Source organism: Bombina bombina, chromosome 6 (genome assembly GCF_027579735.1).
Source record: "Bombina bombina isolate aBomBom1 chromosome 6, aBomBom1.pri, whole genome shotgun sequence".
In the NCBI taxonomy this organism is placed as follows: domain Eukaryota; kingdom Metazoa; phylum Chordata; class Amphibia; order Anura; family Bombinatoridae; genus Bombina; species Bombina bombina.
The window spans coordinates 859,031,104-859,045,524 of NC_069504.1; the positions used below are offsets into that span (position 1 = coordinate 859,031,104).

Below are 14,421 nucleotides of genomic sequence, written 5' to 3' on the forward strand. Positions count from 1 at the left end.
GTTGTATTAATTTACTGTTTTTTCTAGATTGTACCTAACGACTTTGGTGCCTTATTGTTGATGTTATCTCTTAAAGGACCTCTGAAGTAGTTCTTTGTGCCTGTATGTGTGATTCATAGGAACTACCCCAAGGTGTCAAACAGTAAGTACCTGTCACAAACTCACACCATACCTTCACTGAGGAGGCTTAGATCATCAATCTTTCACCACACTTGTGAAGAGAGGTGGGAGAGGGGAGGGCCTCACTACTGTTAGACTGAATATGGGGGTCCACATTTTAGCTTGGAACGTGGGAGGAGTCACATTGCCCATTAAGCGAAAAGCCATTCTAAAATATCTAAAGACCAAGAAAGTTGATATAGCCATATTGGAAAAGACACACTTGAAACCTAGTGAACACGAAAAATGTAGACAGCAGTGGGTAGGTGAAGTGATCTATACTCCCTATGAGAGCAGGAGAGCTAGGGGCATGGCTTTTTTTATTTAGGAAGAATCTGGATTATAAAGTTATCCAAAAGACAATAGATCCGCTGGGACGGTTTGTCCTTCTTCAGACTGTGTTGGAGGGTACCCCTCTGATTCTGGGGGGGGTTTACGGGCCACACACACATAAAAAAGATTTTTGGAATACCATGAGGACAACAATTATGAAAATGGCTGACATACCCATAATATTGGAGGGGTGATTATAATATAGCCCCACAAACACCGGCAGACAGATATAAGAATCCCAATATCTCAGCACCAGGCCTCAGTAGACAGTATAATGTGAAACGTGACACTTTAACATTGAACAAGTTCAAAAATGCATTACAACTCATAGACATATGGAGAGAAAGAAATCCGGAAGTAAAGGACTTTACATGCACTACACACACCAAAGACACGTTATCGCGAATTGACTTCTTTCTCACGTCACCTACGTTGACCACGAGAATTACAAGGACTGGAATTGACAGCCCGACTCTTTCTGATCATGCTCCAATTACACTCGAACTAAGTCTGGGATCGACTAGGACAGGTAGGGAGGGGTGGTCTTTCCCCAGATATCTGATGCACGATGCAAACTTAAAAAATCACTTGGTAGGGGAATGGTTAGCGTATGATGACCTAAATGGCAGACACAGAGACAATCCACTTCTTTTTTGGGAGGCGGCTAAGGCAGTGCTAAGGGGGGTGGTGACTTCTTACAACATAAATATCAGGAAGCGGAAAAAGCTTACTCCTAGATTTAGAGTTTTGCAGCCAAAGGGGTGCGTTAGCTATGCATAATTTAGAGCATAATTTACCGCCACTTCAACTCTCAATACCAGCGTTGCTTACGGTAGCGGCCAGCTTGAAAAACGTGTTTGTGCACGATATCCCCATAGGAAACAATGGGGCAGTTTGAGCTGAAAAAAAACCCTGCAAAAAAGCAGCGTTAAGCTCCTAACGCAGCCCCATTGTTTCCTATGGGGAAACACTTCCTAAGTCTGCACCTAACACCCTAACATGAACCCAGAGTTTAAACACCTCTAACCTTACACTTATTAACCCCTAATCTGCCGCCCCTGCTATCGCTGACCCCTGCATTTTATTATTAACCCCTAATCTGCCGCTCTGTACACCGCCGCAACATACATTATCCCTATGAACCCCTAATCTGCTGCCCCCAACGTCGCTGACACCTACATTATATTTATTAACCCCTAATCTGCCCCCCCCCCAACGTCGCTGCTACCTTACCTACACTTATTAACCCCTAATCTGCCGACCGGACCTCACCGCTGCTATAATAAATGTATTAACCCCTAAAGCTAAGTCTAACCCTAACACCCCCCTAAATTAAATATAATTTTAATCTAACGAAATAAATTATTTCTTAATAAATAAATTAATCCTATTTAAAGCTAAATACTTACCTGTAAAATAAACCCTAATATAGCTACAATATAACGAATAATTATATTGTAGCTATTTTAGGATTTATATTTATTTTACAGGCAACTTTGTATTTATTTTAACTAGGTGCAATAGCTATTAAATAGTTATTAACTATTTAATAGCTACCTAGTTAAAATAATTACAAAATTACATGTAAAATAAATCCTAACCTAAGTTACAATTAAACCTAACACTACACTATAAATAGATTAATTAAATAAACTACCTACAATTACCTACAATTAAATCAACTAAACTAAATTACAAAAACAAACACTAAATTACAAAAAAACCCACTAAATTACAAAAACAAACACTAAATTACAAAAAATAAAAAAAGATTACAAGAATTTTAAACTAATTACACCTACTCTAAGCCCCCCCAAAAAATAACAAAGCCCCCCAAAATAAAAAAATGCCCTACCCTATTCTAAAATAAAAAGTTAACAGCTCTATTACCTTACCAGCCCTTAAAAGGGCCTTTTGCGGGGCATGCCCCAAATATCAGGAAGCGGAAAAAGCTTACTCCTAGATTTAGAGTTTTGCGGCCAAAGGGGTGCGTTAGCTATGCGTGTTTTTTTTCCCTGGCACCTTTTAAATAACGCTGGTATTTAGAGTTCTCTGAAGGGCTGCGTTAGGCTCCAAAAAGGGAGCATAGAGCATAATTTACCGCCACTTCAACTCTCAATACCAGCGTTGCTTACGGTAGCGGCCAGCTTGAAAAACGTGTTTGTGCACGATATCCCCATAGGAAACAATGGGGCAGTTTGAGCTGAAAAAAAACCCTGCAAAAAAGCAGCGTTAAGCTCCTAACGCAGCCCCATTGTTTCCTATGGGGAAACACTTCCTAAGTCTGCACCTAACACCCTAACATGAACCCAGAGTTTAAACACCTCTAACCTTACACTTATTAACCCCTAATCTGCCGCCCCTGCTATCGCTGACCCCTGCATTTTATTATTAACCCCTAATCTGCCGCTCTGTACACCGCCGCAACATACATTATCCCTATGAACCCCTAATCTGCTGCCCCCAACGTCACTGACACCTACATTATATTTATTAACCCCTAATCTGCCCTCCCCCCCAACGTCGCTGCTACCTTACCTACACTTATTAACCCCTAATCTGCCGACCGGACCTCACCGCTGCTATAATAAATGTATTAACCCCTAAAGCTAAGTCTAACCCTAACACCCCCCTAAATTAAATATAATTTTAATCTAACGAAATAAATTATTTCTTAATAAATAAATTAATCCTATTTAAAGCTAAATACTTACCTGTAAAATAAACCCTAATATAGCTACAATATAACGAATAATTATATTGTAGCTATTTTAGGATTTATATTTATTTTACAGGCAACTTTGTATTTATTTTAACTAGGTGCAATAGCTATTAAATAGTTATTAACTATTTAATAGCTACCTAGTTAAAATAATTACAAAATTACATGTAAAATAAATCCTAACCTAAGTTACAATTAAACCTAACACTACACTATAAATAGATTAATTAAATAAACTACCTACAATTACCTACCTCAACTAAACTAAATTACAAAAACAAACACTAAATTACAAAAAAAACCCACTAAATTACAAAAACAAACACTAAATTACAAAAAATAAAAAAAGATTACAAGAATTTTAAACTAATTACACCTACTCTAAGCCCCCCCAAAAAATAACAAAGCCCCCCAAAATAAAAAAATGCCCTACCCTATTCTAAAATAAAAAGTTAACAGCTCTATTACCTTACCAGCCCTTAAAAGGGCCTTTTGCGGGGCATGCCCCAAAGAAATCAGCTCTTTTGCCTGAAAAAAAAACATACAATACCCCCCCCCAACATTACAACCCACCACCCACATACCCCTAATCTAACCCATCCAAACCCCCCTTAAAAAACCTAACACTAAGCCCCTGAAGATCTCCCTACCTTGTATTCACCCAGCCGGGTATCACCGATCTGTCCAGAAGAGGGTCCGAAGTCTTCATCCTATCCGGCAAGAAGAGGTCCTCCAGAGGGTCCAAAGTCTTTATCCAGGCGGCATCTTGTATCTTCTTCCATCCGGAGCGGAGCGGGTCCATCTTGAAGCAGCCGACGCGGAGCCATCCTTCCTCACCGACCGACTAATGACGAATGAAGGTTCCTTTAAATGACGTCATCCAAGATGGCGTCCCTCGAATTCAGATTGGCTGATAGGATTCTATCAGCCAATCAGAATTAAGGTAGGAAAAATCTGATTGGCTGATTGAATCAGCCAATCAGATTGAAGTTCAATCCGATTAGCTGATTGGATCAGCCAATTAGATTGAGCTCGTATTCTATTGGCTGATTGGAGTCCCACATTAAGCTTCTTGAAATGGCATACATTACACCAATGCTATACAAAGTATGGGAGACTGACTCCTTAGGCACTTGTCCAAGGGGCTTAATCTATATGATATGGAACTGCCCCAAGTTGGTAAGATACTGGGGTATGATTCAACACTGGCTTAGGTTGATAGGTATCCACTTGAAACCATTCACGTCCCAGACACTGGTCTTTCTTGAATGTGAAAATACAAATAAGACAAACACAGCATTCACACATAACATGATCTTACAGGCCAGAAAGGTCATTTTCAAGAACTGGCTAACCTCGGAGGCCCCAACCCTGCAACAGTTAAAAAGGGAGGCACACCAGCATTTACTTTACGAACAAGCAGATACTCTGGGGGACCCTCAGAAACGCACAAGTCGCTTTATGACTAAATGGGACATTTACTTACACTCACTGGATCAGGGACAGCAATTGCAAATTTTGTACCCAATACGAAATACCACCTACATCTAGCCTGATGAAACAGTGTGTTACACTGAGAAACACGTTGCTGTTGTTTTTATCCTTTTAAATAAACTTTTTTAAGTTTTTTTTTAACCCCTCATTTGCTACCGACCTATCTTTTTCCCTATTCTGGGATTTATCTACCAATTTGGAGCTGTGGACTCTTCATTCAGGCCTCTGGACCTGTGAGACTGACCATTGCTGTACAGACTCCCGCCCGTGGTATCTCTGGACTCTCCCTGGCGAGACGAGGATCCCTTTTGTGACATCATCTATTGGTCTACCGGTCGACGAGCAGTTCCGAACTGCTGGTATTGCACATCTGTGCTCTACATTTTGTGAGTAGGATTCTTCTGCCATTCCTGCAACTTTTTTAAGTTACTTTATGATCTGCACTATGTGGCGCCCTCTATTCTGATTTGTTTATATTCCCTTGACCTGTGTCGTGGCACGACACCCTAGAGGAGCGGCCTGTTGCTTTGGATACATATCATCTGGGACTATTCGTCACTACAACAAAGTACTTCCCTACCATCACTCACCACCTATTGGACTATTAGTCTGTATACCCTTATACCTTTTATATTATTAATTTTGTCTTATTAATTTTGTCTCATTAGCTTATTATCTGTATACCATATTTCTAAGTGTGTATACCCGCTCCTAGGCGCCTCTTATAAGTACTGCAGTGACACCATCTGTCACTAGAGTACTAGTTGTCTAATGATTCAACACTGGCTTAGGTCGATAGGTATACACTTGAAACCATTCACGTCCCAGACACTGGTCTTTCTGGAATGTGAAAATACAAATAAGACAAACACAGCATTCACACATAACATGATCTTACAGGCCAGAAAGGTCATTTTCAAGAACTGGCTAACCTCGGAGGCCCCAACCCTGCAACAGTTAAGAAGGGAGGTACACCAGCAATTACTTTACGAACAAGCAGATACTCTGGGGGACCCTCAGAAACGCACAAGTCGCTTTATGACTAAATGGGACATTTACTTACACTCACTGGATCAGGGACAGCAATTGCAAATTTTGTACCCAATATGAAATACCACCTACATCTTAGAGGCACAACTGAGAGGGGAATGGAAACTTGACTTTGATAGCTATGTACAGTCTCGCTATAGGGGAACTCACAGGTTGCGGCAGGGGGATTAGTGACACCTTGGGGTAGATGGCAGAGGAGAGCATTAAGGCTGGAGAATATGAGGTTATTAATAGAAAAAGAAGACATTCATTGCTATAGCTCAATGGTCAACTCTATGTTTTGTATTAAAAAATCTATTTTTTTTTTGTCCTTTCGGTATTATGTGCATTGAGATGAGAAGTGATGTTTGTTCTTTGCTTAAATAAAGAATTGAAAAAAAAAAAAAGATATAAAAAACAGCAAATAACTTACTTGTTTTCTTACAAAATTAGCAATTAGAAATACTCAGGGCTTTTTTTCTGCCGGTAAGCAACGGTACGCCATACCGGCACCTCTGCACGCTGTACCGGCACCTCTTCAAAGCAAAATTGAGATCTACAGGGAAATTTTCATTGGACTGTATATGGGGCGGAGTTGAGTTCATTTTGTATGAAAGACAGCCTCTGACACTGCACGCTGCACCCAGAGGACGCCTAGAATAACGTCTGGTAGCAAGGAGATCATCGGCGGACTGACAATTAAATTTATTTATTATTTTTTTTTTTTATTTATTTTTTATTAAATATTTTTTTATTATATGCATAGGTTATCACAACTCTTTCAAACGTTACAAATATGAAGTAAACACAGAAATCACAAGAATGGTATCTCGCATTACATTGAAATGACATAGATATTGCATAATATAACCAGGTTTTCACCTCCATTCCTAACAGATCTAAAGGTCAAACTATACCTGAGTGGGAGGTGAAATGAGGAGTGAGTAGGAGCGTTTACAGGTTAGGAGAGTCGTTGTCAGTTGGTAGGTTAAGGTTTTGGCGTTTTTTCCGCCTTTTGATCTGCTTTATAAAAGCGGAATTACGCTAGTAGTCGGTTGTTATGTGGGTATTGCCTGTATAAGCAGTTGAGCGGATGCGAGGGGCCAACAAGGGCCACCGCTCCAAAGGAGTGAAATCAAGATTCAGTCATCCTTGCGCTATCGTGGGCTAAAGTACCCCCTTTGAGGGGGGAGAGGATATTAGATGAGGGGGGGGGGGGAGGGGGGGGTTTGGGCTCATTGAGTGGAGGGGGGGGGTGGAGGGGGGGGGAAGGGTGGACAGACCGTCCTGGACCCGTATCAGGGGCCAGTGACACTAAGGGGCAGGGAATCCTAAGATTTAGCTCTGAGGCTCTGTAGGTAAGCTTCCCAGGGTTCCCAGACAAGACAGAAAGTTTCCGACTTGCGCCGGACTCTCTAGACAAAGTCTTCCATGGACTTGACATAATTCAGGTATTCCATTTTGGAGGGTGCACTTTTTTCCAGTTCCTGGCAATTGCCATTTTAACTGAGGTGAGTATGTATATAAGAAGGGTTCTCTGGTGCGGAGGCACTTTCTCTAGACCCAAGTGTAGAAGAGCCATTCCGGGGTCCTTTATCTCTGGAAGACCCATCAAGCAACAGATCTTACTGGTCTTACCCCAGAGTGCCTTTAGGTTGGGACAAGTCCACCAGGTGTGTAGTGGGGTGCCAATGCCGCCACAGTTTCTCCAACAGGAGGGGGGGTGATTAGGATAGAGGGTCTGCAGTCTGGTTGGGACCAGATGCCACCTATAAATTTATTATTTTTATTTGGCTTGGCGGCTGGACTTGAAGTTACTTGGGGGGTGCTCTAGTGTGTGGAGTGGGGTTGAGTGAAGTGGAAGGAGCCGGTATGTGCTTGGTATATATCCAGCTGGGAGCCCTGAATCGGCAATATGTGGACAGGGTGTGGATGACTCTGGTCCACATATTAGTGATCTCATCAGCCAGCTCCAGCTCCACCTACTCTCAGGCATAGAAGGTTGAGTAGACTGTGTGCAGTGAGGAGGAAATAGCTGTTCAGTCGGCGTGTGAACACGTGTCATGTGTTGGCGACTATACAGGCAAGGTACCGTGAGGGATTATTTAATTTCACTGTAGTGTATTCATAGGAAAAAGAGAGGCATGGGGAGCCAGGGTGGATTGGACAGCATGGGAAATAGCCTGATCAATCCTCTGTGGGTGTGCCTGGTGACACTTGGGACATCACTGGTGGCACTCTGTGGACAGGGTGGTGAAGGTTTGTGAGAGGGCTTTAGATATTCACAAAGTTAAACCAGAATACTAATGGAGGAACAAAATGTGACTCTGGTACAATCTGTCTCTAATTGGTCGCAGCTAAGGAGATAACACTCAAGAAACTTTTAAAGGGATACATGTTCCAATTTTGTCTGAAGATATTTTGTATATATAAAAATAGCTTTTATATTCCATGCACACATTTCAACCAAGGAGACAAAAGAGGAAGATGTAAATTTAGATAACTGAAGGGAAAAAAAAATATCTCTAAATCTAAATAATAAACATTTAAATTTGATTTCCATATCTCTTTAAACAGAGTTTCAAGCTGGGGCCTTTTTGTGTCACTTTTCTTTGATACTCTAATTTCAATCAGGCCTATGCCTTGCAAATGACAAAGGCATTAAGAATACTATAACTATGACTGAGTTGGTTATCTAGTTTAGTGTTTCTAAATTCCAGTTTGCAGGGCACATATTTTCAGGATATCTGAATTAGAGCATGGCTATTAGTGTGCTCTCACCAAAGGTAATCCTTAAACTATGGTCTGTTAGTGTGCCTTTATGAATTAAACTTATAAATAATGATCTAGTTAGAGAAGCAGGAATATTATTATTACTAATGTAGTCATGGTGGAGGAGGGGCATATGATGCGGGAGGGGCATATGAGGTGGGAGGGGCAATGACTATCAAAGAGTACCGGCACCTTTTTTCCCCAAAAAAAAGCCCTGGAAATACTTAGTGTAGACCCACCCCCAGTGTTTTAAGAGCAGAGGATTTTCAAAACCTAAATTTTAATTCTGTCAGTTCTGGACATGAGCATATCTTATTCCCAGTTATCTAGTCTATTCACTAGCCTAGAAGTTTTATGATACTAGGCTAAGATAAACCTTCCTGTCTCCTCCTCCTTGTAGGGCTCTGACAGGAAATAAAATACACTGCAAATATGTAATGTAAAAAATAAATAAAAGGTAAAATCCATTTAAATAGATCAATAATACATATTGCAATGATTTAATATCCCTTTAAGAAACATGTTGTTTAGTAACGGTCAATATGATATCTTTCCTAACAATCCCACAGCTTTTATACTACATGCAGAAAGTGAGAGTAAGGCTGAGCAGTGGAAGGCAGATCTACTTTGACAAAAATGGAGACCCTCCTGCTGTGTATGATATTGTGCAATGGAAGCTGGATCCAGAAGGTAAACTGAAGCTAATTAATGTGGGAAGTTATGACACATCAGCAACTGATGGAAAAACATTGAACATCAATATCAGTGCCATGTTGTGGAATACTGGAGACCAAAAGGTAAGATTTAATGAAATGATCCAAACACTAACAATAGAACCAGTATCATCTGGTTTACTGAAAATCTGGATAAAGTGTAATAATAAAAATAAATTAAATGTAACATATTGGTGTGGAAAAAGAAATATGTTTTGTTACATCTGTTCAGCAGGAGTGTCCACTCATGAATGATTGTGCGCACAGACTGGCCTGTGGTCTACTTTTACCTGCCTAGTGGCTTCTGCATAGTTTCCTTTATGAATAATGTATTAAAGAGACAGGAAACCCCAAAATTTGCTTTCATCATTTGGATAGAACATAACATTTTAAACAACTTTCCAATTTTTTTCCATTATCAAATTTGCTTCATTCTCTTGATATTCTTTGCTGAAGGAACATCATTGCATTACTGGTAGCAAGATGAACACATCTAGTTAGCCAATCACAAAAGACAAATGTGTGCAGGCACCAATTAGCACCAGCTCGTGTAGGATATGTGCGTATTCTTTTTCAAAAAGGGATACCAAGAGAACATAGCACATTTGAAAATAGAAGTTAATTTAAAAGTGTCTTAAAATGACATGCTCTGTTGGAATCATTCAAGTTTAATTTTGACTTTTCTATCCCTTTAAAGGGATACTAAACCCAGTTTTTTTTCTTTCGCGATTCAGATAGAGCATGCAATTTTAAGCAACTTTCTAATGTACTCCTGTTATCAATTATTCTTTGTTCTCTTGGTATCTTTATTTGAAAAAGCAGGAATGTAAGGTTAGAAGCTGTCCCATTATTGGTACAGCACCTGGGTAGAGCTTGTTGATTGGTTAATATGCGGTAGAGACAGAGGATGCAGAGGATGCAGGTACTCCAGAGTAGAGTACCTGCATCCTCTGTCTCTACCGCATATTGGCTTTTGTGGCTTGATTCCACCACACCTTGCTACGGTACTCCGTTCACTCAGGAATACTTTGGTTGACCTTTACCCGGATCTACTTTCGGTTTACCGATGCTGTGATTCGGATGTTTCCTGGGCCGACGCCGGTTGTCTCTTTCTTTCTGATTGGTTTGCTACATTAAGCAACCAATAAGCAAGTGCTACTTAGGTGCTGAACTAAAAATGGACCGACTCTTATGCTTACATACCTGCTTTTTCAAATAAAGATAACATGAGAACGAAGAAAAAAATGATAGTAGAAATAATTTAGAAAGTTGCTTAAAATGATATGCTCTTTCTGAATCATGAAAGAAAAAAGTTGGGTTTAGTATCCCTTTAATGTGTGTTCACTTTAGTTTTGGTGCTACACAATAGGACTCTCCAGGATGTCATTTGTATTCTCTTATTGTCTTCATAGTTTACAAGAATACAGGTGGATTTGTACCTCAGTTCTGTTAGGCCCTGAATTACGCACTTTCATTAGATTTTATACAGCATGAAGAATCACTCCTAGGAGATGAGAAATGTAGAGAAGAGAGTGGGAGCGCCTCTTAGTGTGTTGCGTTGAATTTCAAACGATGTAAAAAGGAAAAAATACACTCACCAAAGGTGGTGGCACACGTACCGAAATAGAGTACAAATGAGCCGGCTAACACTTTTCAGCAGTTAGCAAACTGACCATGGATACTCCATCAACAGGTCTCCAAAAGATTTTTACACCTGGGAGTGTTTACCGAATTGGTTGCAGGAAGCGGGTAGTTCCAGGATCCGCTCAGAGCACCGCTCGATATGGAGTACTGCAGGACTGCTGTTAGTCTCGAAAGGTGTGTAAAACCAACTAACGGTCATGTCCGTAAAAAACGCGCCAAAACACGCAGCTCGCTGCTTGGTGTATGAGAGTTGAGATGAGAAATGTGTTAATGTGTTTTCATACTTTTGTTTTAATTAATTAATTACTTTTTATACAGCTTGCTTAGATATTTCCTTTTTCACTTCTTGATCTGCGGTTTGGAGAGTTTATCTTAAAGCAACAGTAAGCTGGGAAACTGCAGAATCTAGCAATCAATAATGGAGTCCAGCACAGTCCAGTGTGGAAACCCACAATGAGCAACTACCAAAGCTCACAACAGGTAAAGTACAAAACACAGAGTGGTCTCCAATCATGCAAAAACGGCTTTATTCAGATATCCAGGACAGAATAATAAAAGCACAACGTTTTCGGAGATAATACCCCTTAATCATGTGATACATATGTCATCAGTTCTCATTACTTATATAGGTGTACACCTAAAATTAACCCTTTACACGACATAACTTATCATACCTATGGACAATTACGCCACCTAGAGGATGAGAACCGAATGCAATAAAAAACAGCTATGAAACAATCAGGATCCCGATCTATACATAAGCTTATAAATTGTTGCAATATATTTGCAAAACAGTATTATTTATCGGAGACACAAAATTGCAAAAATGTCACACTCAGCAAAAAACATGATCAATAACTAACATATATGAATATTAAACGATGAGATAATAAGAAAAGTATGTCGCTGGAACTAACTCACGGCTAGATTTAGAGTTTTGTCGGTAAAGACCCGCGAAGCTAACGCCGGCTTTTTTCTGGCCGCACCATAAAAATAACTCTGGTATTGAGAGTCCACATAAAGGCTGCGTTAGGCTCCAAAAAAGGAGCGTAGAGCATATTTAACGCAGCTTCAACTCTCGATACCAGAGTTGCTTACGCAAGCGGCCAGCCTCAAAAACGTGCTCGTGCACGATTCCCGCATAGGAAACAATGGGGCTGTTTGAGCTGAAAAAAAAACTAACACCTGCAAAAAAGCCGCGTTCAGCTCCTAACGCAGCCCCATTGTTTGCTATGCGTAAACACTTCCTACGTCTGCAACTAACACCCTAACATGTACCCCGAGTCTAAACACCCCTAACCTTACACTTATTAACCCCTAATCTGCCGCCCCCGCTATCGCTGACCCCTGCATATTATTTTTAACCCCTAATCTGCCGCTCCGTAAACCGCCGCTACTTACATTATCCTTATGTACCCCTAATCTGCTGCCCCTAACACCGCCGACCCCTATATTATATTTATTAACCCCTAATCTGCCGCCCACAACGTCGCCCCCACCTGCCTACACTTATTAACCCCTAATTTGCCGAGCGTACCGCACCGCTATTATAATAAAGTTATTAACCCCTAATCCGCCTCACTAACCCTATAATAAATAGTATTAACCCCTAATCTGCCCTCCCTAACATCGCCAACACCTAACTTCAATTATTAACCCCTAATCTGCCGACCGGAGCTCACCGCTATTCTAATAAATGTATTAACCCCTAAAGCTAAGTCTAACCCTAACACTAACACCCCCCTAAATTAAATATAATTTTAATCTAACGAAATTAATTAACTCTTATTAAATAAATTATTCCTATTTAAAACTAAATACTTACCTGTAAAATAAATCCTAATATAGCTACAATATAAATTATAATTACATTGTAGCTATTTTAGGATTAATATTTATTTTACAGGCAACTTTGTAATTTTTTTAACCAGGTACAATAGCTATTAAATAGTTAAGAACTATTTAATAGTTTCCTAGTTAAAATAATTAAAAAATTACCTGTAAAATAAATCCTAACCTAAGTTACAATTAAACCTAACACTATCAATAAATTAATTAAATAAAATACCTACAATTATCTACAATTAAACCTAACACTACACTATCAATAAATTAATTAAATACAATATCTACAAATAACTACAATGAAATAAACTAACTAAAGTACAAAAAATAAAAAAGAACTAAGTTACAAAAAATAAAAAAATATTTACAAACATAAGAAAAATATTACAACAATTTTAAACTAATTACACCTACTCTAAGCCCCCTAATAAAATAACAAAGCCCCCCAAAATAACAAAATGCCCTACCCTATTCTAAATTACTAAAGTTAAAAGCTCTTTTACCTTACCAGCCCTGAACAGGGCCCTTTGCGGGGCATGCCCCAAGAAGTTCAGCTCTTTTGCCTGTAAAAAAAACATACAATACCCCCCCCCAACATTACAACCCACCACCCACATACCCCTAATCTAACCCAAACCCCCCTTAAATAAACCTAACACTAGGCCCCTGAAGATCTTCCTACCTTGTCTTCACCCTGCCAGGTTCACCGATCCGTCCTGAAGAGCTCCTCCGATGTCCTGATCCTTGGATCAGTGATCCAAGCCCAAGCGGGGGGCTGAAGATGTCCATGATCCGGTAGAAGTCTTCATCCAAGCGGGGCAGAAGAGGTCTTCCATCCGATTGAAGTCTTCATCCAAGCGGGGCAGAAGAGGTCTTCCATCCGATTGAAGTCTTCATCCAGGCGGCATCTTCTATCGACATCCATCTGGAGCGGAGCGGCAGCATCCTGAAGACCTCCGACGCGGAACATCCATCCTGGCCGACGACTGAACAACGAATGATGGTTCCTTTAAATGACGTCATCCAAGATGGGTCCCTCGAATTCCGATTGGCTGATAGGATTCTATCAGCCAATCGCAATTAAGGTAGGAATATTCTGATTGGCTGATGGAATCAGCCAATCAGAATCAAGTTCAATCCGATTGGCTGATCCAATCAGCCAATCAGATTGAGCTCGCATTCTATTGGCTGTTCCGATCAGCCAATAGAATGCGAGCTCAATCTGATTGGCTGATTGGATCAGCCAATCGGATTGAACTTGATTCTGATTGGCTGATTCCATCAGCCAATCAGAATATTCCTACCTTAATTCCGATTGGCTGATAGAATCCTATCAGCCAATCGGAATTCGAGGGACGCCATCTTGGATGACGTCATTTAAAGGAACCGTCATTCGTTGTTCAGTCGTCGGCCAGGATGGATGTTCCGCGTTGGAGGTCTTCAGGATGCTGCTGCTCCGCTCCAGATGGATGTCGATAGAAGATGCCGCCTGGATGAAGACTTCAATCGGATGGAAGACCTCTTCTGCCCCGCTTGGATGAAGACTTCTACCGGATCATGGACATCTTCAGCCCCCCGCTTGGGCTTGGATCAGGACATCGGAGGAGCTCTTCAGGACGGATCGGTGAACCTGGCAGGGTGAAGACAAGGTAGGAAGATCTTCAGTGGCTTAGTGTTAGGTTTATTTAAGGGGGGTTTGGGTTAGATTAG

The 14,421-nt window shown here is 40.5% G+C and overlaps 1 protein-coding gene across 1 annotated transcript in view; it reads left to right on the forward strand.

The window, feature by feature from the left end:
* Positions 1-14,421, forward strand: part of LOC128664683 (extracellular calcium-sensing receptor-like) — a 90,339-nt gene that overhangs the window by 44,128 nt on the left and 31,790 nt on the right. Inside the window, exon 4 of the mRNA XM_053719492.1 lies at positions 9,079-9,306. Within this exon, the coding sequence (XP_053575467.1) occupies positions 9,079-9,306 (228 nt within the window). The remainder of the gene's footprint in view (positions 1-9,078; positions 9,307-14,421) is intronic.